The sequence below is a fragment of the Chiloscyllium plagiosum genome, unplaced genomic scaffold, assembly GCF_037043375.1.
Source record: "Chiloscyllium plagiosum isolate Xiang-an unplaced genomic scaffold, Cpla_swu_hap1 HiC_scaffold_24, whole genome shotgun sequence".
NCBI classification, from domain to species: Eukaryota; Metazoa; Chordata; class Chondrichthyes; order Orectolobiformes; family Hemiscylliidae; genus Chiloscyllium; species Chiloscyllium plagiosum.
Genome location: NW_028270162.1, coordinates 27,722,357 through 27,749,756, shown reverse-complemented (window position 1 = coordinate 27,749,756; position 27,400 = coordinate 27,722,357). Strand labels below are relative to the sequence as shown.

General features: G+C 40.2%; 1 protein-coding gene across 2 annotated transcripts in view; it reads right to left on the bottom strand.

Annotated features, from left to right (window-relative positions):
• dtx1 (deltex 1, E3 ubiquitin ligase) overlaps window positions 1–27,400 on the bottom strand; it is a 241,364-nt gene that overhangs the window by 18,724 nt on the left and 195,240 nt on the right. For both annotated transcript variants that reach the window (XR_015761256.1, XM_043715649.2), the window contains exons 3-5: window positions 15,562–15,623; window positions 12,038–12,199; window positions 3,659–3,720 (exon numbers count right to left, since the gene is read on the bottom strand). Coding sequence is in view for 1 of the 2 variants with exons in the window: in XM_043715649.2 (XP_043571584.1) it covers window positions 3,659–3,720; window positions 12,038–12,199; window positions 15,562–15,623 (286 nt within the window). In the remaining variant the exon portion in view is untranslated. The remainder of the gene's footprint in view (window positions 1–3,658; window positions 3,721–12,037; window positions 12,200–15,561; window positions 15,624–27,400) is intronic.

The following is a 27,400-nucleotide window of genomic DNA, read 5'->3' as shown; positions in this document are numbered from 1 at the left end:
ATAGTTTGCAGAGAGAATACCAGCCCAGATTTAATAGGCCAAATCAAATCAGTTTCTGTGCTCTATCATTTTCTGATTTAATGATCTAATCTTTCCTCTTCTGGTAAGAATAAAAGACTAAATGTTAAGCTATTTGAGGTCTAACTTGTTTCTTATTTTTGAGAGGATAAACCCAGTACCTGTTAAACAAATAAATTACCTTAATGAAGCTATTATGAATATTGATTATCCCTTGTTAACAGACAATACACTGATTTTAACTGACCAGCCTTTGCTTTAGAGTTAATTGAAATCTTTCAAAATCTGTCCACCCTGCAGAAATCAATAGCTAATTAAACTTAAGTGCATTAGCAATGCATTACTGTTTGTAGGATTTCATAGGCATGCTAATTTGAAATTGACAAGTGTTTCAAATTGTTATGATTTTTGAAAAGGAAATGACAGTCAGTGTTCAGTCGAGATGAGAGTTTTCTTTAAAAAGCATTTCTTCTTGGTGTGTAGGCACCAGCAACACTACATGTGCTGCTGTCCCTTGTTGCAATAAAGAAATTCGAAGCCAACCTCAAAGTGTACTGGAGTCTCATAATGGCCAAATTAGTTATTTCAATAACCTAAATTAGTTACTGTAATAACCAAGCATTTTATACTTCATGGTCAAACAGCCAGTCATTGAATTGATCTTGCAAAGTGCTCTGCTGCAATGTGAAGTCAGTCTATCTACATGAATAGTCCAGTACTATAAGTAGTTAGTGGCTATGGCTATTAAAATAGTTCTTCTTTAAAATGTAGAGGGATTATGTTTCCAACTGTTGCAAGAGTTCTATTTTCCTTATGACTCGATATTAACCGTGCCCCTTATTATACTGCATTAATATAAAGATCACATCCAGTGTTCATATGAAATCAATTGAGCAGGCTAATTAAACGTTACAATCAGATTGTTTTCATGAACTTTGGATTTCACCACATCCCCACCTTGGCCACATCCTGCAGGAGTCACTGTAATCTTCGCCAGTACTCCAATTAATCCCTCACTGATGAAAGGAAATATATTCATGACAGAATGGGACCCATTTCCCACCTTAGTAATTTACTATATAAGTGCAGCCATTGAGCCAGTTTCTGTCACAATGGTGCCAAGGTGGCAGCACTGCGTACCCAAATCAGGCAGCCCCTTATTTGAGCAGGCGCCGGGTCTCAGGCTGCGAGGTTCTGGAACAAATTTAAGGCCTCCTTCCTCACTGGCAGTGATTCCAGGTTTGAGTGGGTGGAGCAGGGAATAGGTCAAATAAGTTGGTGAGGTAACCTGGGGTTTAGGGCAAAGCCCTTTCTCATAGGGCTCCTAATACATGAGCTTGACTGCTTGCACACACTAACAGTGGGCGTGATTTGCTGTTTTGGAATGCTGTCCAGATGTCTGAAAATCAATGGACCTGGTATCAAGTGTCGCACTGGACAATGGTTGCTGAAATGGCACAGCATTGTACTGACTATTCACCTATAAAACTGCCACCTATAAAGGGCTTAATTGCTATGCTAATGATGTTAATTGTCTGTGACATGCTCCTTAGATGACTGAGGTCCCACTACAAGATCTATCTTCACCAAACCAGCTTCATTTCTTTTCAGTCCAGCTTTTCCACTTGAGTGTACAGGTGTCCTTCTTTAATTGAAGAATTTTGTTATTGTCAGCATCATTTCCATAAGAAGGCCGTGAACTGGTAGAAGAGCTTCTGCCTACTGTTGTCAGCAAAGTGCTAAGTCGTGAATAGCTAAAACTGTAAACCTTCCAATAAAATGCCCAACTGTACTGCATCCATGGTTTAAATGATTCAATTGTACTCTTTATTGTTTCTGTGAAATTTCAAATGTTTAATTCTGACTTCTCACTACACTGCCCAAATTCCTACTTCGTACTCGCCTGGCCAGTCATATCAAAGACAGTGTAAAGGTTAGACAGGGATTAAGAGAAACAAAATCATAAATTCAAACAAGTGAGAAATTTGCAAATTAAATGATAATGTGCATGAGGTTTATGACAGTAATATACAGCTTTGAAGTACAGTAATTAGGTCAGTGTGTTCCAGCAGAATAAAGCTAGATCTCTGATGTGCTCAAGGTATTAAATGGTTATTTTACCCACATAAATTTGAACAAATTGCGACAGACTGATGGGCTGCAACAAAGCCCAGATTAATGCACACAACAAACTATTGCGATATCAAGAGGTAGAAATTAATTGCAAGCAGTGGTATACAACGGGCAATATTAAATCAACTAACTGTTACATCCAGTGCTGGACATTCAGTTCCATTGATAGCTACAATAGCGTGATTGATGCAATAAGACCCTGAACTGACTACAAAGAGTTCCTCTCCCCAAATGAAACAAGAATTATGTTGAAGCCTGCATCCTCCATAATCCAAGTCTATCTGAACGTTTGCTGCCTTCTATTCTACAGTCTACATGAAGAATGACCTATTAACCCTTCATCTCATTCCTGATGATTGTTCCTTCAGCCATCTAGACCCCAAGCCATGGTACTCGTTTCCTAAACCTCATCACCCTCTACAACTGCAATAAAACCCTTTCTCAAAACCAACATTTTTCTCTGCTCCAAACATCTTTTATCAGGCCAGAGTTTGTCCGGTATTGCACCTGTGAAGCGTATTGGGTATATTTTCATACTACACAAACGTAAGTGGTTGTTGAAAGGAGTAGGAAGCAATTCAATATTTTGGAATGGCGTGTTACTAAACTGTTTGAGATACAAAACAATAAAATAATTTGGAACCCGACTGCATCCTGCAAGGTTCAAACAACATGACAAAACCCTTCCAGAAGGGGGGCTAGGTATTAAAGATTGAAGGAGTTTCCATGCTGCCTTGATGAGGTTGTGAAGTCAAACTGTAGTCCCCATTGGTTTCGAACATGATAATTAATTATACAGTAAAAATGCTGCGATCTTTATCAAGCCATCGGCTCAAAAGAAACTCTTGCCAATATGCTTCCCTAAAATAGTGGACTACACTTCAAAATGACTTAATTGCTTATAAAATACTTTAGGAAACCCTGAGGCATGAAAGGTGCAACATAATTGCAAATCTTTCTCTCATATGGCATGAAGGTCTAGTAGAATGGCAAGGTTGGGATCATACAGTTTCATCACCAAAAAAAAGTCTTTATTATTAGTTTGTGAGAAAGCACATTTTAAAAATACAATCTATTCCAGTAATTTACAGAGACAAATTGGAGTAGGATCACAGACAAAGACAATATATAATCAGGGACAGTGACAGTTGAGAAGCTATGACACAAAGTAAGTTTCTGAATTGATAGAAAACAAGAGAAAAGCAGGCATACAAAGTCACTTCTTGGCCTAAAAACACACTCTCATTTTCCTTTCTTATGTTAAAAAATAAAATCTCTCCATCCATCAGCATAAAACAGAAACACTATTTTTTAACGTTGTTTGAAGGAAGGACAGAATAAATTCACAGTGGCAAGTTCAAGTATTGCAGCTGTCAGGAGAATAGTTTGTATTTCTGATGTCCAGGTGGAATAATGACATGCAGTAGGTGAACTGAATTGTCACAGCCACCTATCACCTTCTGGTCTTTCGCTGTGACTGAGGGATAGTTTGATAGGTAACCCTCACCTCATCTGGCGGATTCTTGACCTTCTGCATATACCTTCGCACCACGTCCTCTGGGGATTTTCCTGTCAGGAAGAAAGAGATCACACATTCTTTACTATCTGACACCAACAAGGGGAAAAGAAATCCTACATTCCTGCAGCTCAGCAGCTTGTATGTAGGTCAGCCTACTTTTATGAGTTGAAATCTGCAAAGGCAGCATCTCACACACAAGAATGATGATAAAAGGTTGGGGATCCTAAACTATTTTGCACAGGAGTGCCACAGCCTTGTAAACATTGCAGGAGTGTCTTTGCACACGGTGACCTAGTTTGTGGTTGGTAATGACCACAGAATCCAATCAATATAAGCTCATACTTCAAAGGGTTTGACAGCTCTTTTTCATGTTAAAAATCCTCTAGCAGAACCTGGTCACCCAATTGTGAGAATGCATTTTACAAAATAAAGTCTTTTCTTTTGGTCTCAATTCTGTAGATTATTCCAATCCATGGCCAATGAGGAAGTTTCAGTTCTACTGCCCTCCAGTCTTTAGACTGCAGATGGAAATTAATGAAGGAAGACTTTAACCAAAAGAAAAAAACAGCTTTCAAGGAATAAACAGAAATGCACCATTGACCATCACTTGCAGATTGTAGAAGCATCACTTAAGAGACTATTTGCTTCTGAAAGTGACCAGCAAAGAAACGTGGGTCTTTTCTCCCCAACTCTTCTTTTTGTGCCCTTATCTCTCCCTTCATGTTCCTGGGCAAGACAACACCATGCTATAGGGAGCATTAGGCTTTAAGTAATTGTTATAATAAAATCAAGGGGGTCCTGTGACACAGAAGTAATGTCCCTGCCTCCAACTGGGAAGCCTGGGTTCAAGTCCCACTGCTCCAATATTGTATCAAAACAATCCTGGACAGGTTGATTTTGTCTTAGACTTAAGACTTAATGTCCTTGCTTCCAAAGTCCCTGGGGGAAAGAATTCCATAGAGTCTGAGTTCTTTTTATTTTCTCATGGGATGGCCAGTATTTACTGCCCCTCCCTTGCCCTTGAGAAGGCGGTGGTGAGTTGCCTTCCTGAACCACTGCAGCCCACAATGCCCTTAGGGAGGGAATTTACAGATTTCGACCCAGCAACAGTGAAGGAACAGCAATATATTTCCAAGTCAGGGTGGTGAGTCGAGTGGAGGGGAAGTTACAGGTGGTGGTACTTCCATGTATCTACTGCCCTTCTCCTTCTTGAAAGAAGTGGTGGTGAGTTTGGACGGTGCTGTCTGAGGATCTTTGGTGAATTTCTGCAGTGCATCTTGTAGTATACACTGCTGCTATTGAACGTCGGTGGTGGAGGAAGTGGATGCTTGTGGATTTGGTGCCAATCAAGCTGGCTGTTTTATTTTAAACGGTGTCAAGCTTCTTAAGTGTTGTTGGAGCTGCACTCATCCAGGCAAGTGAGCACATTCCATCACACTCCTGACTTGTGCCTTGTAGATGATGGAAGCTTGAATTGCTGTGCTCTTCCAGCACCACTAATCCAGAATCTGGTTTCCAGCATCTGCAGTCATTGTTTTTACCTTGTAGATGATGGATAGGCTTTGGGGAATCTGGAGGTGAGTTACTCACCACAGTATTCCTAGTCTCTGATCTGCTCTTGTAGCCATTATTATTATGTGGCAAGTCCAGTTGTGTTCCTGGTCAATGGTAATCCCAAGAGCATTGTTAGTGGAGGATTCAGTGATGGTAACACCGTTGACTGTCATGGGGCAGTGATTAGACCATCTTTTATTGGAAATGGTCAATGTCTGGCATTGTGTGGTGTGAACGTGACTTAGGTCGTGAAGATGTTCCTCCTCATCTGCCTTTTATTTGTGTACCCTGATTCTAAACTCTCAGCTTGGGAAGATATCCTTTCTCCAGCTACTCTGTCTAGCCCTTTAAACATGTTTTAAATTTTTTAAGTTGGCAGCTTTGCTCAGTACCATAATCCTTGGTTTTGCAATTAACTCACGTTCCTCCTATCCATCTATATCCTGATTTATAGCTACTTCTGGGATGTTAATTGATTCTCTAAAGAACAATGGAATACTCCCCAGTTGCCTGAATAGAACAATCACAGCAAAATGACAGCATCCAGGATAAAGCAGATTGATGGCCCTGCCAATGAATTCAATAGCCACCCCTACAATGCCACCCCTTGAGACTACAGCAGCTTATATTCTTTAGGGTACACTACCCTATCTCATCGAGCTTGTACTGAAAGTAGCTCTCAGTCTGTGACCTCTATCATGGAGGAGGACAAGTGCTTCCATTATGGGATCAATCCATCACTTTCATGTTCCGCTCCACTTCACATCGCATTTTGACTTGGCCACATCACTTCATCACTGCTGGGTCAGAATTCTGGAATTCCCTCTCTAATAACACATGGGAGCATGAGAGAACAGAGAGACAGCAGCAGTTAAGGAAGGCTCAGGCATCACTACAAGGCAACTGAAAATGAGCAATTAATGTGACCTGGCCAGCAATGCCTGAAGCGCAAATGTGGAAAATGTGGAAAATCTTTACAATGTTACAAAGGGGAGTGTATCGTCATTTAACAAGTAGTAGCTCATAACTTGGCAGGGATTCTAGCAGATCTGCTGCAGTACCGTGTGGTGTCTGTCAGTAACTAGATATGTCCTTGCCCATTTTAGATTTTTAAACGTTTCATCTGAAAAGTTGCTGAAAGAGCGAGCTGGTACTGTTGCAGCGAGAGCTTTGTCTATCTGAGTGAGCAGGCAAATCAAATATATATCGATTTAACTAATGAGGCAGAAGGAGTGATGGAAGTAAAAGGCTTAGAACAGAAAAAGAAATGCAAGTTAGAATGTGAGGTGAATTGGTGAGGGGAGACTGGGCTAACTGAATGAGTGAATGATGATTTATTGTCATTTGTGCTCTACAATGAACAGCACAGTAAAATTAGTAAAAAAACTTCAACTGTTGTCACAATCAGGCACCATTTTGAATAGATTAAGAATTAAAAAAAGGATAAAAACTGGATCTGTCTTCACAGACTTAGAAGAACCAGAGGGAATCTTATTGAAACACATTACATTCTCCAGGGCAGGATAGACTGGATAAAGGGATGATGACTTCCCTGGTCAAGGGTTCATGATCTCAGTGTACAGGATAGGTGATTGCAGATTGAGATGTGGAAATATTTTTTCACTCAGAGGGTGATAAACCTGTGGAATTCTCTCCCACAGAAGGCCAAGTCACTGAATATTTTTAAAATTTCTAGAGGCTAAATGTATCAAAGGGCATGGAGAGTGCCCAGAAATATAGCACTGGGATAAAAGATTAGCTATGGTAAAAACAATGACTGCAGATGCTGGAAACCAGATTCTGGATCAGTGGTGTTGGAAGAGCACAGCAATTCAGGCAGCATCCGAGGACAGGCAAAATCGACGTTTCGGGCAAAAGCCCTTCATCAGAAGGGCTTTTGCCCGAAATGTCGATTTTGCTTGTCCTCGGATGCTGCCTGAACTGCTGTGCTCTTCCAGCACCACTGATCCAGAATAAAAGATTGGCTATGTTCAGATTGAATCGCATAACAAACGCAATGGGCCAAATGGCCCACTCCTACTCTTTTTTTTACATTTCTATCAATTTAACATTAAATCAGGTACAGGAAGAAAAATAAATGGAGGGAAGAAAGTTCGAATATGTAAAAAACAGGACAGAAATGAAAAGTGAAAAACATAAAAATTTGGATTTTTAAAATTCCAGCAATTAAATCCTTAATGAGTGAAACTCCATCCTTATGGTAGTTAATCTTCAATGCCACAGAGATTAATTGTAAGCAATTAACATTTATCACAGTTAAAAGGGTACTTAGACCGGAATGGACAAGACTTGACTTTTAGTGGGGAGCTTAATTTGTATTTAACATGTAAATACAACTATGTCATGACATCCAATGCATTTCAATAGTGAGGCAGGCAATGAAATGTTTTCACAGAACTAATTGCAAAGCATAATGCTAAACGCAACTTTCGGATATTTGCGTTCAACCTCATTTCTGCCCTTCCTATAAACTCACTGTGCCACTTAAGTGCATGTGATGGTGTGCACCATTAGCCTCATTGTTATTTTTATCATCAATTGTGGCTCACATCTCACTGCTGACATTAATAAACCGGAAACAAAAGAGGTAGCAGACAAATAGTTACACCCCTTTAGAAATAATGAATGAGGAGCTGGTGTGTAATTAACATTCATTAATAATACTGAACTGAAAGTAATTATTGTTTATTTAAAAGTCAAGGACAGAAGATTCTTGATGAGAAGCCAAATTGTCTATTAATCCCTAAAAGCTAAAGCGTTTCCATGAAGAGCACGTATGCCAGATGATTCGTCAGTTAGTAATTATCTAACACAGCAATGAAATGTGAAAACCCCAGGCTTTTACAAATTTTAGCTAAATTTTAAATACGGGAACTGAAATCGAGTATAAGAGAACCTGAGTTAGGTTCCCTATATATACTATTGCTGCCATCAAAGACTGGCTCAAGTTTGCCAGGAACATATAGTATGAAAGGGTTCCTGTTCCAAGGAAAGGTCACTGGACCTGAAACGTTAACTCTGATTTTTCTGTACAGATGCAGTCAGACTCGCTGAGCTTTTCCAGCAATTTCTGTTTTTATACTCTAAAAGGAGGAATGCTGCTATTTCCAAAGGAAGCAGGAAGATCTCTGATTTGGGTTTTTCCAAAGTCAGCATCCTTACAACAAATGATGATCAATGTGTCAATGAACATTACCAGTTGCCATATTTCTGAGTAAAGCAGAGTATTCTCGACAGGTCAACAGCGTGATGTTTGCACTTCTGATGTGCAATCTTCCTGGCCTTGAGGAAGGCGGTTTTAATCACGTTCAAGGTTATTCATTTCCTTCTTGTGCTGATGTTTGAAAATTCAGACAGGGTTTCTACGGACAATAAATTTAAAATGGGGCACAGCTCACACACAATAGAATTCCCTGCAGTGCAGAGAAGGTCATTTGGCCCATTGGGTCTGTAACAACCCTCCGAAGAACATCCCACCCAGATCCCCACGGCTAATCCACCTGGCCTGTATATCCCTGGACACTCTGGGGAAATTTAATAAGGTCAATCCACCTAACCTGCATATTTTTGGACTGTGGGAAGGAATCTGAGCAAACACGCACAGATTATGAATATGCAAACTCAACACAGACAATTGCCCGAGACTGGAATCGAACCCGGATCGTTGGCGTTGTGAGGCAGCAGTGCTAACCACTGGGCCACCTTACCGCTCCAAAGTGGTTGAAGTACTTAAAGTAGAAATAGCTAAGCAACATAAAAAGAGCAAGACAGTAATGGCACCTCTCCATTCCAACTATACCCTGTTATGGTTAAAACAGTAAGAGGGCTAGGTCAGCAATGTGTTAATAACACACAGATTAACAGCACAGGGAAGGAAAATCATAAAAGTGATCAACTGATCAATGAACAACATGAGAGGGGAGATGCAGGAGGTGAAATATCAGCTCACACATTGCTGTCCACAGTGACTGTACTGCTAACTGTCGAAAATGCAAAAATAATGTATTATTGAAGGCCCAGGCATTTTCCAACACACCCTCAGGGAGCCATTACTATAATGAACAAGCCACAGATTTAATTTTACACATTGCTCAAACCCATTTGGTTCTTACTAAATGGACCTTAGATTTCTCCGATGTCAGCCTCCTGGGTACATGGCTATTGCTCACCGTTGCAAAGCATTTGCCAGTCAAACACAACACCAGTGTTATGAATGGCTGTAAAAATGGTGCAGAGGCTGCTAGCCTCTGTTTTCGTATTCATTGCCCCAGTTACTTGCCTGTTGAGGATACTTATAGAATCTGTTAGTTTATGCCAGCTGTATTTTTAAAGTAATCCTCATGTATCATGTGGCAGGAACAGATACTTTTCTAAAATTCATTCACAGGATATGGGTGTCACTAGCTAGGCGAGCAATCATTGCTCATCCCTAATTGCCCAGAGGGCAGCTCAGAGTCAACCACATTGCTGTGGGTCTGGAGTCACGGGTAGGCCAGACCGGGTAAGGATGGCAGTTTCTTTCCCTAAAAGGACATTCGTGATAAATGTTTCAAGTAATTGACAATGTTTTCATGGTTATCATTAGATTTTTAATTCCAGATTTTTATTGAATTTAAATTCCACCATCTGCCATGGTGGGATTTGAACCCAGGACCCCTGAACATAAGCCAAGTCTCTGGATTAATAGTCTAGCAATATTACAACGAGGCCATCACTCCCTCTCCATGGAGCCTTCCCTTAAATTAGAGAGGGTATGTGAGGAGCAGTAGTAGCGATATGGAAGGCGCAATGGTAGGGATTTGGGGAGAGTGGTAGGAACATTGGGAGGAGTGATGGTGGTGGTATTGATATAGATGAGGTTAGGGTGTAGATTTGGGGGGGGGGGGGGCAGTTGAGAAATGGGAGGACCAATGGTCAGGATATGGGAGAAGCGGCAATATGGGTTGTGCAGTGGGAATATAGGACGAGTGGTGGGGATATAGGAGCAACAGTGGGATATAGAGTAATGGTAGACAGTATGGGAAGAGTGGCAGCCTGTCAATCTCCCATTCACAAATTATAATTGAGCGAAATAGTTAAGTTCCCACTGTTCTTTATTAAAATTCCTAGTGTTCACATACAAAGTTTTTATTAGTTAGATTACTGTGAAGTTGTACACAAGAGTCAGGGTAGGTACAACAGCATCTCTGCAGCACAACCACAATCTACATGCACAACACTGGTGGCATTCAAGAGGGGGACATCTCCAGCAGGTCTAGTTCATAATGATGTTGATGTGGAAACATATTTCAAAACAGTTTACACGTAACAGCAAATAATGGACAGATTTTGAGATAAACCCAAGTGTCATTTTGCACCTTAAATTAGATCATAAAACAATCAGAAGTAGGAGCAGAGTTAGGCCAATCAGCCCATCGAGTCTGCTTCACCCCGACATAACATCATTGCTGATCTTATGATCCCCAACTCCATTTTCCTGACTTGCCCCAATAACCCTCGATTCCTTTACTCATTAGAAATCTGTCTATAACTGGATAACTAGAAGAGATGGATCATTGATTGGCACAGCTCAGCACTATGCAAATTAATGGCAATGAGCACATGGACATTGGATGCATAATATTTAGCACATTGAAAAAGATTTCATTACCATTTTATTCTTTAATTTAATTAAAGACAGTTGAAGTGGTCAAGAGCAACAGATTCTGTCGCAGCAAGCCAACAAAGCAAAGCTTTTTAATTCTTTTCAGACCCCAGGGGAGGCTTTATATTCACTTTGTACTCATTAACACTAAGCTAATACATTTTCAAAATTCAGGCTTTAATAACACTAAGAGAACAGGGAATTGCACAGAGTAACTAAATAATCACTCCAGATTCCTGGAAGGCCACATCCAAGGGGCAGATACTGTGTCTGTTTAAAGTGCTGCTGTGATACTTTAAATTTTGGGAAACTAACTCAAACCAAATTTCATATGCTGAAATAAGAATTTATAGCATATTGTATTTACACATAACATAGATGCCTGATTGCTAATTTCCCAAGAATGGTGCACACTTTGCAACAGGTTGAACAGTTATGCTGCAAGTCCTGAAGTTGGAAATTAAAGGCATATCGAGTGAACTTAAAAGCATGTGGTACACAGGAGAGCTGAAAACATAAGCCAAGAGCCAAGGTGTAAATGCAGAATATCAAGGCGAGGTGAAGGAACACAGTATTGTCTAACTTCTCACCATTTAGTATCACCCTATGCCCCTCAATGTATTCAATCAGTTGCACAATTTACTTTGAGAAGAGTTCCATTCTCGATAAACTTAATAAAATGGAATAAAGTGAGATGCCCTCTAAGCTTCTAAAGGTAATTTTTCATTGTAGGATTACTCAAAGTATCCAGGTACAAAATATAATATTCAATTCCTTTGGAAAAATTCTCTCTATTTCAGCTAGTAGTCTCGAATAAATTGCAGAGCTGAAATTGTCAGGGGTCCGAGACTAGAGGATGTGCTAAACCTGAGTGTGTGAAGGAGTTAACAAAAGCAAAACACAGTCATTAATCAGCTGCATTGACTGGTCATGTCTTTTCCAGCCATGTCCTTTAATTCAGTTTCCGGGCACTCTGCGAGATATAAACAGGTCCTCACAATGGCATTGTCAGTAATGAACCAGAAATATCCGAAATACTGATAGGAGGAGGTGAACTTTCACCTCAGAGTAGGCTGCTTTGAAAGGCATATGACAATGAATCTCTTCTTTATCTGCCATGGTTAAGGGGGGCAGTTTAGCAAACCTACCTTTTTTCAGATGCTTCTTCTTAGTTTTTCTGCAGATACCAGATATTCCCGGCACTGGCTTTATTTCACTCTTGTTAACAGGTGGTGGATGGAGTATCGGCTTGGGAGCCCGAGTCAGACACACTGGAAGACCAGCTGCACACATTAGAATCCCAGTCATACCTGTGCAGATTGTAAATGCAGATCATCTCTAGAGTTTAAACCAGCCACATTGTAAATCATAAATATCACCATCTTCTGAACCCATTTTAATGATGAGAGGTGTTGAATTGCACAGATATTATAATCTAAGATTTTCTCCTGAGTTCTGCTAACTTACCACTCTAAAGGAAATTATTTTACCATATTAATTTTGGTCAGGCATTCCACTTGTGCCCACTTCTATTCATTCCTGGCTTCAGATCCGACAATTAAAATCCTTTCTTAATATTGAAGGTAAACTCCAGATTGTCAAATTACTTATTTTTTGTAGATGATAAATAGGTTCTGCTTAAATCTGCCTTTCAGTCAGACATACTGACGAAATCTTGACGTAGGAGAAAGTGAGGAGTACAGATGCTTGAGATCAGAGTCAATGGGTGTGTTGCTGGAAAAACACAGCCAGTCAGGCAGCATCTGAGGAGCAGGCGAGTCAACATTTTGAGCATAAGCTCATCAGGATTTCTTTCCTGATGAAGAGTTTATACTCGAAACATCGACCTCCTGCTCCTTGGATGCTGCCTGACCGGCTGTGCTTTTCCAGCACCACACTCTTCGACTCTAAACGTTGATGTCATCTTGTGACAACAGATTTGAGCAGCTAGGGCAGTGCTTTCTACCTCTTCCTCAATAAGACACCCATTTTGAAAATTGTTGTTACCCCTCATGGAAAGGGGCTGGAGGGACGGGAGGTGAGAGAGCAGGGACCTGTTAGGAGGGGAGCACCTTATAACTCAGAGGTCCAAAGCAAACAATTCTGCCTCAGAGCTCACGATTCCAAAAACGTCAGCTGGTAACCAACTACAGTTTTGGGGATCCCTGATCTAAAATAATTTAGTAATCCTGTTCCTGTACTAACATGTGGTTGCTGTTTCCTCTCTGACTCAATGTCTTAAAAGGAGCTTGCTGTACAACACTCAGTTGTAAAGAAGGGGGAAGCTCATTTGCTCTGCAATCTGTGTTGAGTTATTTGACCTCAGCCAAGGGTGTGACAATGATGGAAATTGGTTAAAGCTAGGGTGGGTAAAAAGAAAATCAGACAGCATTCCTGCTGTTAGCCAACATCTAGTGACTCTTTCTGAAAGCATGCATTTCCAGATGACAAATGGTGTCCCCTGCCCCACACTAAACATCCTGTAATAATCGCAGGGACTGCAGGAGGTTTGAGCAAAGTGACAACAGAACTGTAGTTCAAAGAGTCATTGAAGTGCAGGGAGGAAAACTGAGACTGCCAGAGAAGAGGAGTTAGGAAACGAGCAATGGATAACTAAAGTAAGTGGAGAGATTGAGAGATAACTAGCAAAAATTCTAAAAATAGGCAGTAAAACCTCCTACAGATATATAAAATGACATAAAAGCCAATTGCAAGAGTAATTGAAAAGCACGAGACAAAAGATTTCAATTTCTAGAGAGGAAAGCTAATAAGACTGAAAGCTGACCTGATGACCTGCATCCGAGGGCCTTAAAGAAAGTGCATCCAGAGAATACTGGATATATTGGATGTAATCTTCCAAAATTCTCCAGATTCTGGAAAGGCCTCAGCAGTTTGCAAAATATACCACTATTCAAGAACGATGAAGACAGAAAGCAAGAAGCTGTGCACAATGCGTCTATTGGGGAAGTATTAATGTCCATTAGTAAAGTGTTAGAAAATCATATCACAATCAAGCAAAGCCAACATGATTTTGTGAAAACGAAGTAGTGTCAAAAATATTGATTCATTATTTGCTAACTTAGTAAGAAGGATAGATAAAGAGAACCCAGATGTAACTTTTTTGGATTTTCAAAAACATTCACTAAAGTGGCACATAAAAGGTTAAGGTGAGAAATCATAATCTTGGAGGTGATATGGATACTGGGGCTTGGACAGAGGATTGGTTGACTGACAGGAGATATATAACCAGGAAAGCAAAAGGGTAATTTTCAGGTAACTAGTAACTAGTGAAGGGTTACACAGATCAGTACTGGGGCCTCAACAATGTATGATCTATATGAATCACTTAGATAAAAGCACAAACTGTATTGTAGCCAAACTTGCTAATGACTCAAAGCAAAATAGAAAAGCAAATTGTGCAAAGGATACAGAAACATGAAACGAATTGGCGAAAAAAATGGCAAATGTAGTAGAATATGGAAAATTAAGAGGTTGTCCACTTTGACCGTAAGTATAGTAGAGCAGGGTGTTTTTCAAATGGAGAGAGGTTATAGAATGCTGTGGTAGAAAGGGGTTCAGCTGTCTGAGTACAAGGATCATAAAATGTTAGCACACCCAGTATAATCAGTAATTAGGAAGAAAGTTGAATGTCGGTCTTTATTGCAAGCAAGAGACAGCATAAAAGTAAGAAGTCTTGCTATATCAAGACATTGATGGGATTGTACTTACAGCACTGTGTACAGCTTTGGTCTCCTTACTTAAGAGGAGACAGATTTGCATTGGAAACGTAGCAGGGTATATTCATCAGGCTGAAACCTAAAAAGGTTGTTTTATGAGGAGTGGTTGAGTGGGTTTGGCCTATTCGAGTTTAGAAGAATGGGTGGTGATCTTACTGAAACATTCTGAGGGAGTATGACAGGGGACACACGCAAAGCATGTTTCCTCTCATCAGGGAATCAAGAACTCGGGGACTCAATTTACAGTGGAGATGAGGAGGACTTTCTTCTCTGGGGTGCTGTTAATCACAGAAAGCAGTGGAAACTAGGTCATTCCATTTAGTCAAGACAGAGTTCATGAGATTTTTGTTCAATAAGGGGATCAAGGATTATGGGAACAAACAAGCAAGTGGAGTTAAGGCCACAATCGATCAGCTCCAACCTTTTTGAGTAGCTGGAAAGGATCGAAGGGCCAAATGCTTAACTCTTGCCTCGATTTCTCAATCTCATTATCTTATGATCTCATTATAATGCAAACATCTCAACAGAACTCCACATCATAAATAAGATACCATAACATAATATGGTATAATATGACAGCTTAATGTTCTCAGCTTTAGTCAACAGAAGGTGAATGCAATGTAAAAAGCTACATACCATAACATTTCTGTTCTGATTCATTGGAAAGGGATTGGAAAGAGTGTTGCTGCTCTTGTTTTAGTCCCGAGATTAGGAAGTGATACACATGATGCTAAGTTATAAGATTGGTATCTACAATTGAATCCCTGCACTAACAATAGGAGATTCAGTACAGTAAAAGACTGAAAAGTGTGTGTACAAAAGGTGGATTGCTACCTTTATCCCCTGCTTGGATATTAGGGTCAGACATGACAATGAATTAGTTTTACAGTTCTTTAAGCACCTGCTCAGCGTGAAGGCAATGCTTTGCTTCATACCTGCAAGTGCTGGGTGGACAGGACCAGATCCATTCAGATTTTTCACTGGGAGAGCAGGAACACTGGAAGAAATCAAAAGGAAAGTATTAGGTTTCTTAATGCTGAGATCACAAATCCACAGACTATAACCAAGATATTTCCATACATCCTGTGTTCATTTTGTTGCTAATCTGCATCCCAAAGATAATAGCATTGCTACTGTGCATTAGATATTTGATACCTCAAAATTACCTAGTGTTTCAAAGTCTTCAAAATATTTGAAGCTCCATCATTCTGATTGGTTTAATGCAGTATATTAAAGCTTAATGACAACAGTCAGGCTCAATTTAGTGTCCATCAAAAGATGTTTGCAGCAAATAAATATGAACTAGTTGCTCTCATTAATATGATTCAACCGATGGGAAGTGATGTGCTGTTATTGGAGCCTGATGAGCAGACTTAAAAAGTTCACAAAGGGTTATAACAAGAAGAGGCTGAAACTGTGGCTTATTTGTAATAATGAGCTAAACTGTGAACAAGGAGGAGAACAGATCAATGCTAAGTCACGGCTGCAGTCTTTAGATTCCTTTAGATCACCATGACAACATAACCCATTCACATATACACTACTTGCCACTGTGCTTAAGAAATACTTTGAAATTCCACTCGAAAAAGTTACTGTCTGAGCCAACACTTATTAAAGGTATCAATACAAGTTTGTGAAGAGGTTGCAGTTTGTAAAAGAAACTTGCAAGTTTGGACAGCGTACCACTTCAAATTAGTGTCATTAAAGTAGGAGAATAAATGACTGTTACTGGAGAACACATCAACTTTCGAGAGATATGCTTTCAAAGGCTGGCATATCTAAACGCTACTTGGGGAGAGATCATGAAGAGCAGGATTTTCCTGATGGATTTTGCACTCAGCAATTCCCAGCTGGGAGAAATAGAAAATCTCAGTTGCCTTATGTTTTTATAAAAAGGCTTAACTGGTTACCCACGATACCCTGGGGGGGAAGAGGGAGCAGAATAGAGATTGGGCAATCTGATTTACAGGCCAGCAGCACAACATTCTGCACCCTCCTCCCTCTATTCGTGCCCTCAACAGGGCCTAAACATCCAGCACTTTCTTTCGATTCAAAGTTTGCAGAAATGTTCACTGATAAGATTACAGGAACAACTCAAATATAAAAACATCAAACGATCCCAAGAATAGAGAACAGCCAAATCGCAAGCTCATCACACAACTAAATGAGAAATTATACAATAAAGATCCCATGGTTTTTTTCAAGAAGAACAGAGTTTTTGGGCTGCTCACTGGACACACACTAAGATTTACAGTGAAGCTGTTAATCCCTAGCAGTTTTAAATGGGTACTTTTAGCTATTGAGCATAAAGACATATGTCTCAAAAGTTTATGAAAAATGGTTCTGTTTTACATTGTCCAACATGGATTTTTCACAAATGGTGTCCCTTAGCAACCAGGGGCATGGCTTCTTATATCAAGCCTCCTCTCTCACTGTGCTATTGTTCATGGCCTGGTAATAATCCATATGCTACTGATCACAAGTTATTGTATTTTGTCATTTGGTGATGCACTTTGGAACTAAATTTTTAAAACTCATTAAATAAAAGCAGTAAAGGATTCTTTAAAGTCCAGTTGTGTCCAAATGTTAGTCTCCAAACATTATGAAATCTAGATTTGATTACTTACAGTGTGGAATCAGGCCCTTAAGCCCAACAAGTCCACACCGACCTGCCGAAGCACAACCCACAAATACCCATTCCCCTACATTTACCCCTGCACCTAACATTATGGGCAATTTAGCATGGCCAATTCACCTAACCTACACATTTTTGGACTGTGGGAGGAAACCGGAGCACCCGGAGGAAACCCACGCAGACACGGGGAGAATGTACAAACTCCACACAGTCAGTTGCCTGAGGCGGGAATTGAACCCGGGTCTCTGGCACTGTAAGTGCGGAAATGCTAACCTCTGTGCCACCGTGCTGCCCATGTTAATGCAATCAATAAATATCTGAGCCAGAAGGAGATCTGAATAAAAATTCCAAAGACATCTTCAAGCAAGTTCCAAGACTCCTCACTCACACTGAGTAAACATTTAATAAATGATGCATTGATAGGCCTTTGATGTTAGAACACTCTCAGTCATGTAAGGGAGGGAGTTCCAGAATTTTGACCCAGTGACAGTGAAGGAATACTGACATAGTTCCACGTCAGGCAGATGGGTGTCTTAGAATGGAACTTGCAGATGATGGTGTTGTCCCACACACCTGCTGTCCTTCACCTTAGATGAAAGAGGTCATTGGATTGGACAGTGCTGTTGGAGGACCTTGAGTTATTTTACTACATTTTGGCGACAGTATACACTGCTGCCACTGCACGTTGGTGATGAAGGAACAGAACATTGAATGTGGTGTATAAGAGTCCTGATGAAGGGCTTATGCTTGAAACATCGATTCTCCTGCTCCTCAGATGCTGTTTGACTGGCTGTGCTTTTCCAGCACCACACTCTCAACTCTGATCTCCAGCATCTGCAGTCCTCACTTTCTCCCTGTATAAGGTACCAATCAAGCTGTCAGTTTTGTCCTGGATGTGTCAAGATTCCTGAATGTTTTTGGAGAGTATCCTATCATCTTCCTAACTTGCAGATAGTGGACCGGCTTTGGGATGTCATGGGTGAGTTACTCACTTCAGAATTCCCAGCCTCTGACTTGCTGTTGTAGCCACAGCATTTACATAGCTGGTCCAGTTCAGTTTCTGGTCAATGGTAACTCCCAGGAAGTTGATGGCGGGGCATAATGGGCGATGGTTAGACTGTCCCTTGTTGGTGATGGCCATTGCATGGCACTTGTGTGGCACAAATGTGACTAACTCTCGAATTAGTTGCCGTTTCACACATTTATTTTTATGCACACTTTCAGTGATGCTTTCAGCAGTCATAAAGTTGTCAATTCATTTGTGTTCATCAAGGCACATGTCGCGATCATTAAAAATGTTTATTAAGAAGCTGCAGAATGTTCCACATTTTTGTTTTAATGAAGAGGTGTTGATTTGCTTGTTTCTGTTGCTTGAGTGTTTTCTGTTGTTTCTGTGTGGATTAAATTGCTGAATGAAGAATTAAGTGGATGAGCTTGAGCACTTTACAAAATGCCTATTTTTATCTACAGCGTAAAGAAATCCTGATCCACACATAATCCTGACTCATTCAGAACATTTCTCAGCAAAGGATTTACTAATGCTTAATCCACCAGCCTGACAGACCCAGGCAACATAAGCATTCTCTTAAGGATGGGAAAAACACTGCTCAGCAATCACAATCCATTGCTCCCTCGCTTGATTGCACTTCAGTGGTTTTCACTGTAACTGAGCCAGAGCAAGTTGTTCATATTTGTTCACAACAAAGATCAATAATCTATCCTGGCCATGTGCCATCCCAAAGTCTATTTAATCAAGGTCTGAAACTCCTTATTAAATACCCACATTTCTGAATAATCAATCAGCAATCTCGAGGTTTTTGTGGCTTGAAGCAATGCCACTTGTGACTATTAGAGCCTCTCCAAATGCCTGCTACACGTTTTAGACTGTCCCAGTAGTGATCGCCAGAGAGGGCACTTACCCAGTAAACAAAGAAATCTTCATTTCCCCTAATGCAAGAGTCAGGAACTCTGGTTAACTTCCCCTTTAACACTCCTCGAGTACCAAATGTGGATGCAGAGATGAACACAATCTCACGATTTGTTTTATAAACTAGCTTAATCCTATCCGACCCTGTAACATCAATGACATCACTTGTGCGCAATGTGTCACCTGCTAGGATTAACAGGGAATCAGCAACCTGCTCCTGCAGACACGTAGACACATATTGAGCTGGGAATCAAGCAAATTCTAGGAGCACCAGCTGGTAGTGAGGGCTTTCCACTGTTTCATATGAGATTCCCATCACTCTAACAAGAACCAAGCTTCCCTGTTGAAGGAGATCTAACAAATGCCAACTTGATTGGATAATGCGGCAGTTGGGCAATATAGTGCCTATTATTACCAGAAATAATTTTTTAAGAAATATGGAACTGCAAGAATTGCAACATCTCCCCAACTAGCTGCTCCCTTAACATTAGGCGGGCTCCTATTCTGCCTCTAAGAGTCACGTGCACATCCCACAGTGGACTTCCTGCCCAAATACAGCTTAGCTGACTGATACTTCCAAGTACTTCCATTCTGTCCCCACCGCCTCATGTAGTCCTCCACTTCAATTTTTCTGACCATTTAGTTCTTAGCCTCATACAACGTTCCAAAGAATTGATGGAGGAAGCCTTCATTCCTGCTTTGTCATGTCATATTTCAAACCAAATATTCTTGGGATGCTGGTGGGAATTGGGGTGGTTGTGACATTGTGGAGGTAAATAAAAGGTTGTGATGCTTAGAAGGGTAAAAACACTTCAAGCCTGTTACTTCATACAGAAATTCCTCTTTAAGGGGTCAGGTTAAAAGATCTAACTTCTGTTTTCCAAATCTGTATCTTGGCCATTGAAATACATCAGCCCAATTCCAAGCAGGAAACACAATGAAGATGATTTCCACAGCCTTGGATTCACATTCCAGCTATTCAGAGATAGTATTAAGCACCTCTGGAGCAGGTGGTACTTGAACCAGGCTTCCTGGCTCAGAGGTAGGACACTACCAATGTGCCACAGGGTTCCTTGCCTTGGATTCAGAAGAAAATCCCAATCCATTGAATACAGGTGCAGCCTTTATTTGGGGCAAGGGTGTCTGAATTATCTATGCAAATTTAGAAAATGCAAGTTTATTTATGGAGTCAAGGGTTTAGAAATATGATGAGTTCATTCTGTTTATTTATAGACATTACACACCATTTGCGAACACTGTTCCATTTTCTGCCACTTATTTAAATATCAGGTTTAAGCAAAAGTTGATGACATGAGAATAACGGTTTGTCTCTTCTTTCAAAGCAGCATTTTAAATGAGAAGCGATAATGTCAGTCCAGGTTCTACAGACACATATTTTAGAAAGTTGTTTGAATTGTTTGTGAGCAAGTAGTAAATTCAAGGTCTATAATATTGAAAGATGCCATTTGACTCTTTACCCAGCACTTGAGCAAATCATTTGAATAACATTTGTGCGTCCTTTGTCTTTATCTACATATCCAATCACACTTAAATTTCTGAAACAACTGAGACAGTTTCTGACCCAACAATAAACAATCCTAAATATGTGTTCCATATTCTCAACTCTCTGCATAATGATGTTTCTCCTGCCCCCAGGCAGGAGAGCTACATATGTGAGCTACATATGCTTCCAGGATAATCTGAGCTAGATAGGGCACTTTTCAGGATCACAAAAAATGACCTGCCTGTGAGTTTGCGCAATGTACAAAACCTCCAGCACTCTAAACTTCCAGCATTGTACCTTCTACCCCTCATTCTTGACGTCTTCACGATTGAAAAGGTTTGCTACCTCCATCTTTGTCATCCTTTCATAAGTTTGTAATTTTAAACACTTTCATCACATCTCCCCACATTCTTCATTTTTCTAATAATAAAATGCATTTTTAAGAAATGCTTTCCCTCAGCACCACATGCTATTGGCCTTATTAGCAAAGGTCTAACAGGGTCTGAGTCATTTGTTTGATGCCGAAATGTGGTGCATCACAGCCACATCAGGTTAATGGCTGCCTCTGAACAGATAATTTCTCGCTGTACATTGCACAAACTCACAGGCAGGTCATTTATTGTGGTCCGGAAGAGTGCCCTATCTCGCTCAGAATATCCTGGAAGCATATGCAGGTCACAAAACAGCGGGAACTAGCTGTTTAATGCTGCTACTAAGCAGTACCAACACGAGTGGTGTAGGCCACTAAAAGGTTGCTTCTGCCGAGCCAAAAAAGATGTTCAGCCTATCACACAAATGAGCAGTGCGGTAAGTGAGCATCCTTCCTCGTTATGCTATTGTGATGCTCAGTCTGTAGTCTGTATGTCCTAAAGACTTGAATTAAACAGCATGTCTCTTCAGCTGTTTACAACAGGTAAGGCACTGACTGTATCAAACTGCATATAGTTGCAAAACTCAAGATTCAGTGTCCAATATTAGCTGAGATTTAGAAGTTGGGAACACTTGTTAAATAATCAAGTATGCTAACTCTTGGGTCACAATTTGTACAACCTAGGACTGAGGCAGGCTCTCAGTGTGGCTTATGTGCTTACTAGAAGTTATAGATATTAATTCAAAGACCAGTTCTTTGCAGATAGAAAACAACTTGTATACTCACTGCGCCTGATCCAATTCAACAAAACATGCGACAATCATTTTCTGGTTCATTTCTCAAGGCAATGCATTGACCAGAGCCAAACTGGCTGGCTTAAATTTAAATGTAGCCGTTAACTATCAGTTATCATCTAACTGGGGCATTCTCAATGGCAATGCATCTGTCAATCAAGAGGCTACTTGCCAACCAACCAGCACTATCTTCTCATAGAGTCATAGAAATGTACACCATGGAAACAGACCCTTTGGTCCAACTGGTAAATGCCGACCAGATATCCCAACCCAATCTCGTCCCACCTGCTAGCACCCAGCCCATATCCCTCCAAACCCTTCCTATTCATATACCCATCCAAATGCCTTTTAAATGTTGCAACTGTACCAGCCTCCACCACTTCCTCTGGCAGCTCATTCCATACTTGCACCACCCTCTGTGTGAAAAAGTTTCCCCTTAGGTCTCTTTTATATCTTTCCCCTCACACCCTAAACCTATGCCCTCTAGTTCTGGACTCCCCCACCCCAGGGAAAAGACTTTGTCTATTTATCCTATCCATGCCCCTCATGATTTTATAAACTTCTATAACGTCACCCCTCAGCCTCTGACGGTCCAGGGAAAACAGCCCAAGCCTATTCAACCTCTCCTTATAGGTAAAATCCCTCAACCCTGGCAACATCCTTGTAAATCTTTTCTGAACCCTTTTGAGTTTCACAACATCTTTCTGATAGGAGGGAGACCAGAATTGCATGCAATATTCCAACAGTGGCCTGACCAATATCCTGTACATACAGAATATTTCTTGGGTACTGTCCTGATGAATCCAAGACAAAAAAAGCTTTGTGTCTTTCCCCCACAATACGGATGCTAAAGGTGCTATACAAATGCATATTGTAGTAGTTCTTGCAGTAGTGTAATTCAACACCTTCCTCTGAATGGAACAAAGCACTGGGACAATATCTTGTTGCTGCTACATACGATATATTCCCAAGAAATTTCACCAGATGAGGGTACAGATTGGAGCCCAGTTCTATCCCATGACAGTGGAAGGAAGCTTTCGGATCCTGTTACTCTGGATGAACTTCATTTACCTTTCAGTGACCAGTTTCAGACAGATCCCCTAACTGTACTTTCCCTACCCTTTGATTGTGGAGCAGGAGGCAGAGTGCAACATAACAAGCAGGAGGAAGGAAAACACACTTACAAGAAGAACAACCAAAGGATTTATTAAACTTACAGCCACAGTCAGGACTTGTATGCATACAAGTATAATTCCCATCAAATTTCTTTTCAGTTTCCTAGAGAAAAAAACAAAGAAAATCCAAAGAAAAAAAAGACTATAGTTGTCCCCTCAGAATTATAGAATAACTTATTGAACATGGAGTGTGAAAAAATCAGAAAGTCTTTGATAGATGTTATTTTACTTACAGTGTGGAAACAGACCCTTCGGCCCAACAAGTCCACACCGACCTGCAGCCCACCCAGACCCATTCCCCTACACCTAACACTATGGGCAATTTAGCTCAGCCAATTCACCTAACCTGTACATTTTTGGACAGTGGAGCACCTGGAGGAAACCCCACGCAGACACGGGGAGAATGTGCAAACTCCACACAGACAGTCGCCCAAGGCAGGAAGTGAACCCGGGTCTCTGGCTCTGTGAGGCAGCAGTGCTAACCACTGTGCCACTGTGCCGCCCATGTCGCTGTTGTAGGAACTAGTTTGGCAACTTATCAAAAATAAGAATGGAATAGAAACTTTCCCATCAAAATACAATCACAGGTTATTAGATACCTGACCTGCAGACCTACTTAGGCTGTTTTCCTACTTCTAATGTTTTGAGAACACACTTTGTCTTCTCATTTTAGTTCATGTTGTTATTAGATATTCAATGCATTTTTGACAAAAATTGTCACAAAATGAGTAAAACCTGCACAACAAGCTTGGGGCTCCCAACAGAAATGCAACCAACCAACAGTGTGATGAGGGTGGGAGTTATAGGAGCAACGAATGACACTGAGCAAACAAAATGTGGTCCTACTTGTTCTCTCTACAAGTGCATATCAAATATGTAGCATTGTCAGTAATATTTCTGTTGATGTTCAAATATCCTACTACGCTTTGAATGGACAGGAAAATATTGTACAGGCTTTGTAGGTTAATTGTGGCAATAAATCCAAAACCAGCATAAATTGAGGGATTGACGGAAATTAGATAATTGGATTACCTGTTTTGGTTAAGGTACAAACGTTGATCAGAATACCAGGTGAAATGCCTTCTATTTTAATATTGTGATGGGATCATTCATATTCACTTTATGCAGCAATATGGTTTATTGGTTCAATCTGAAAAGCAACGTCCCTGACAACATTACAATCCCTCAGCATTGCAGTGACTTGCAAACCCAGATTACGTGGCTAAATGATGATTGATGTCAGAAACGTTTGAATCAAAAGTAACAGTACCTTCAACTGAATCTGGCCAACACACAACACTGTGGACAGCTTATTTTCTTCTCTGAAATTGGATTGCTGTAATATAATTTAACTATTTCATCTTTCATCTCACTGGTCATTGAAAAAGGTGCCTCAGTTTTACACCAGGCCCTGTCGATAATGTAATTCAATTGTAACATCTGTGCGGTCAGCTGTGGTACATTCGGTAGCATTCTGGTCTGAGTCAGCAGGTTGTCTGTTCAAATTTCACTCTCAAACCTGAACCCAAAAATCACGGTGATCGTCCAGTCAGGGTGCAATGTTCCTGGGGCAGCTTGTCATTGTGACAGTTTGAACTTTAAAATACATTGGCACCTCAACTTTGGCACTACACCCTTCTATTCCAGTTCTATACTGCAGTGCTGCACTGTCAGAGGTACCAACTTTTGGATAAAATGTTAGCCCAAGGCAAATTTGCCCTTTTGAGTGGAGTTAGAAAATCCTATGACACTTCTTCAAAGAGCGAGCACTGGAAATGGTTGGGACAATATGGCATCATTGCAAAAACAGATTATCTGCTCATACTGCATTGCTATGACAACTCAATTAGTACCATCTTGCAGGGTGTCAAGTGATGCACTTCCTGCATTAAAACAGTGACTCCATTTCATTGGCCACAAACTGTTTGGGATGTAAAAAGCCCTATCTAAATGCAAATCTAGCATTTTTTCATTCTATACTGGCTTGCCTCATTATTTCTCTGTATCCAGGCTAATTTCTGTTGAAGTCTGCGAATAGATATTAATGTGTGAATCACAGTACATTTTAAATTAGCAAGGAGCTATCCGGCCCTCAGTTGGGTACCAACTGCAATGATTTAAATTCCTGTCAAATTAAAGTCAATGTGAAGGTGAAGAATATGAGGCCATCTCCTAAAAATGGTCTCACACGATATTACTACATTCAGGATAACTCCAACTTCTAACTAATGGCTCAGTTTGCCTGAAAACAAACAAACCAAGGTTCAAAATTTGGTATTTTACTTCATTCATTTTACTTTTACTTCATACTAGACAAGAGCAAGAGGTATGCAATTTGTATAACATTTAGAAAACTACAGTCAATATTCTCGAAGCAGTCAAGAATAATATAACAGCTGTGATTTGCCCCAAATACGACAGAAAACAATACTTTGGGAATAAGACTGGTTATTTCCAAAACTATGACAAAGTAATTCTAAATGCTCAGAGCAGCATTAAATCTGTTCTTACAAAACTGACCCTGTGTTATATGAAAAGCTTAGGAAACCTTCTAGTTCTGTGAGGTCAGCTGGAGTTGGCTGATGATTGTTGCTGTGCTCTTGCTTCATACTACTGGATTGTGGAAAAGGTTGCAAATTCATTTGGTTGCCTATCGGCATGTTTCAACCTACAACAGTTGGAGACGACTATAGGCTCTTTCTAGATGCATAATCTGGGATGAAACAAAATGGCCTCCCTCATCTGCATGATCTTGTGACAGGCATAGCAATGCTGAAAACAGGCCCATAAGCAGATATGTTCAGAGCTTATTGTGGGGATTTGTTTATACTTGATATCTTGAGGTCTACTTGATCTAAAGTGTCAAATTCAGAGACCAATCTGGACATTGGAACAGATGCAAACTCTTGGCTTGTTCAAACTAATATTGATGACTGGAAAAGTACAAAGCTGCCTTTGTACGTTTTTGTTTGCAGGACGTTTTTGACCTACTTAAGATTAAAAGTCCAATTTTCTTTTTGGTGAACAATTCAATCACCAGACTGTTATATATGGCTTATCAGTTAGTGACCTACTGTGAGCAACTCTACTTGTTCTAACCCATCTTTTTATTATAACACTAAACTCACCGAACCGTTGCTTATATAGTCGTACTATAGTGATGGATTCAATGGCTTTCTAGGATTCTTTAACAGGGGTGCCTACAGGCAAAGTCATGTGATATAAAGAGATGTTGACTAGTTATTGATTAATGACTAATTGAATGTTGGTTCTATTTCAGAACTGGATTGTGGAAAAGGTTGCAAATTCATTTGGTTGCCTATAGGCATGTTTCAACCTACAACAGTTGGAGACTACTATAGGCTCTTTCTAGATGCATAATCTGGGATGAAACAAAATGGCCTCCCTCATCTGCATGATCTTGTGAGAAGATGTAATAAATAATCAATGGTTGAATCGGTCCTCTTAGCAAAATAAGTGGTTTGTGAGGTTGAACTAAGAGAAAAAGCAACACTGAGTGCTGCGGTGTCCACCACATTCATCTATAACTGTGCAAGCTGAGATAGCTCAGCTATTTGGGGTGGGACAAACATATGCTTTAAGTAACAGTGCTTAACCTGCTTGGATTACTACCTCAGGCATGACATTCAGTGATGTAGTGACACAGGTTTTAGTTAAACTTCACCTAACAAATTAGGTGTCAGTTTGTAAAACTCAATGCCAACTAGGGCACACAAGATAGACATTCTGACACAAGGTTCCCACATAATGATGATAGAATACCTTTATCTGAGTGTTGCAATTGTAACTGCATACTAGATTGCACACAGAAACACATTTGATTAATGGCATATTCCTTGATGTTCTTAAGACTTATGAGGGGCAGCTCATGTGCTATTGCTCGGTTTTCCAGTTGCATTATAAATCTAACAAATAGCAGTGATGTACTGGAGATACAGACAAATCTGGGAATTTTTAAAAAATGCACAATCCAGGACAGGAACATATTAGCCCCACATCCTCAATATGCAAGTGAAGTTGCATGAAATGTAATTATTTTCTTTATTTGAGTAAACTTGCTATACTACCTTAATCACCTCGAAGTAGCATTTACTTTGTGGCTCTTACACTCACTCATCTTTTAGAAAAAGTACAAGGCATAGCTAAATGGATATTTCCATGACTGATTTTTCCAGACGGGATGTGGCACAGGATACTGAAAAAATATTTGCATGTACCAATGAGCAGAAGATAAACACATTACCTATGTCACTAATCTGAAGTGTCAACAAATTATTAGAAAATAATTACCCTGATTTTACAAAGGGTATTTTCACCTGTCTGAGACTTGCAGCAAGGGAAAGTGGTT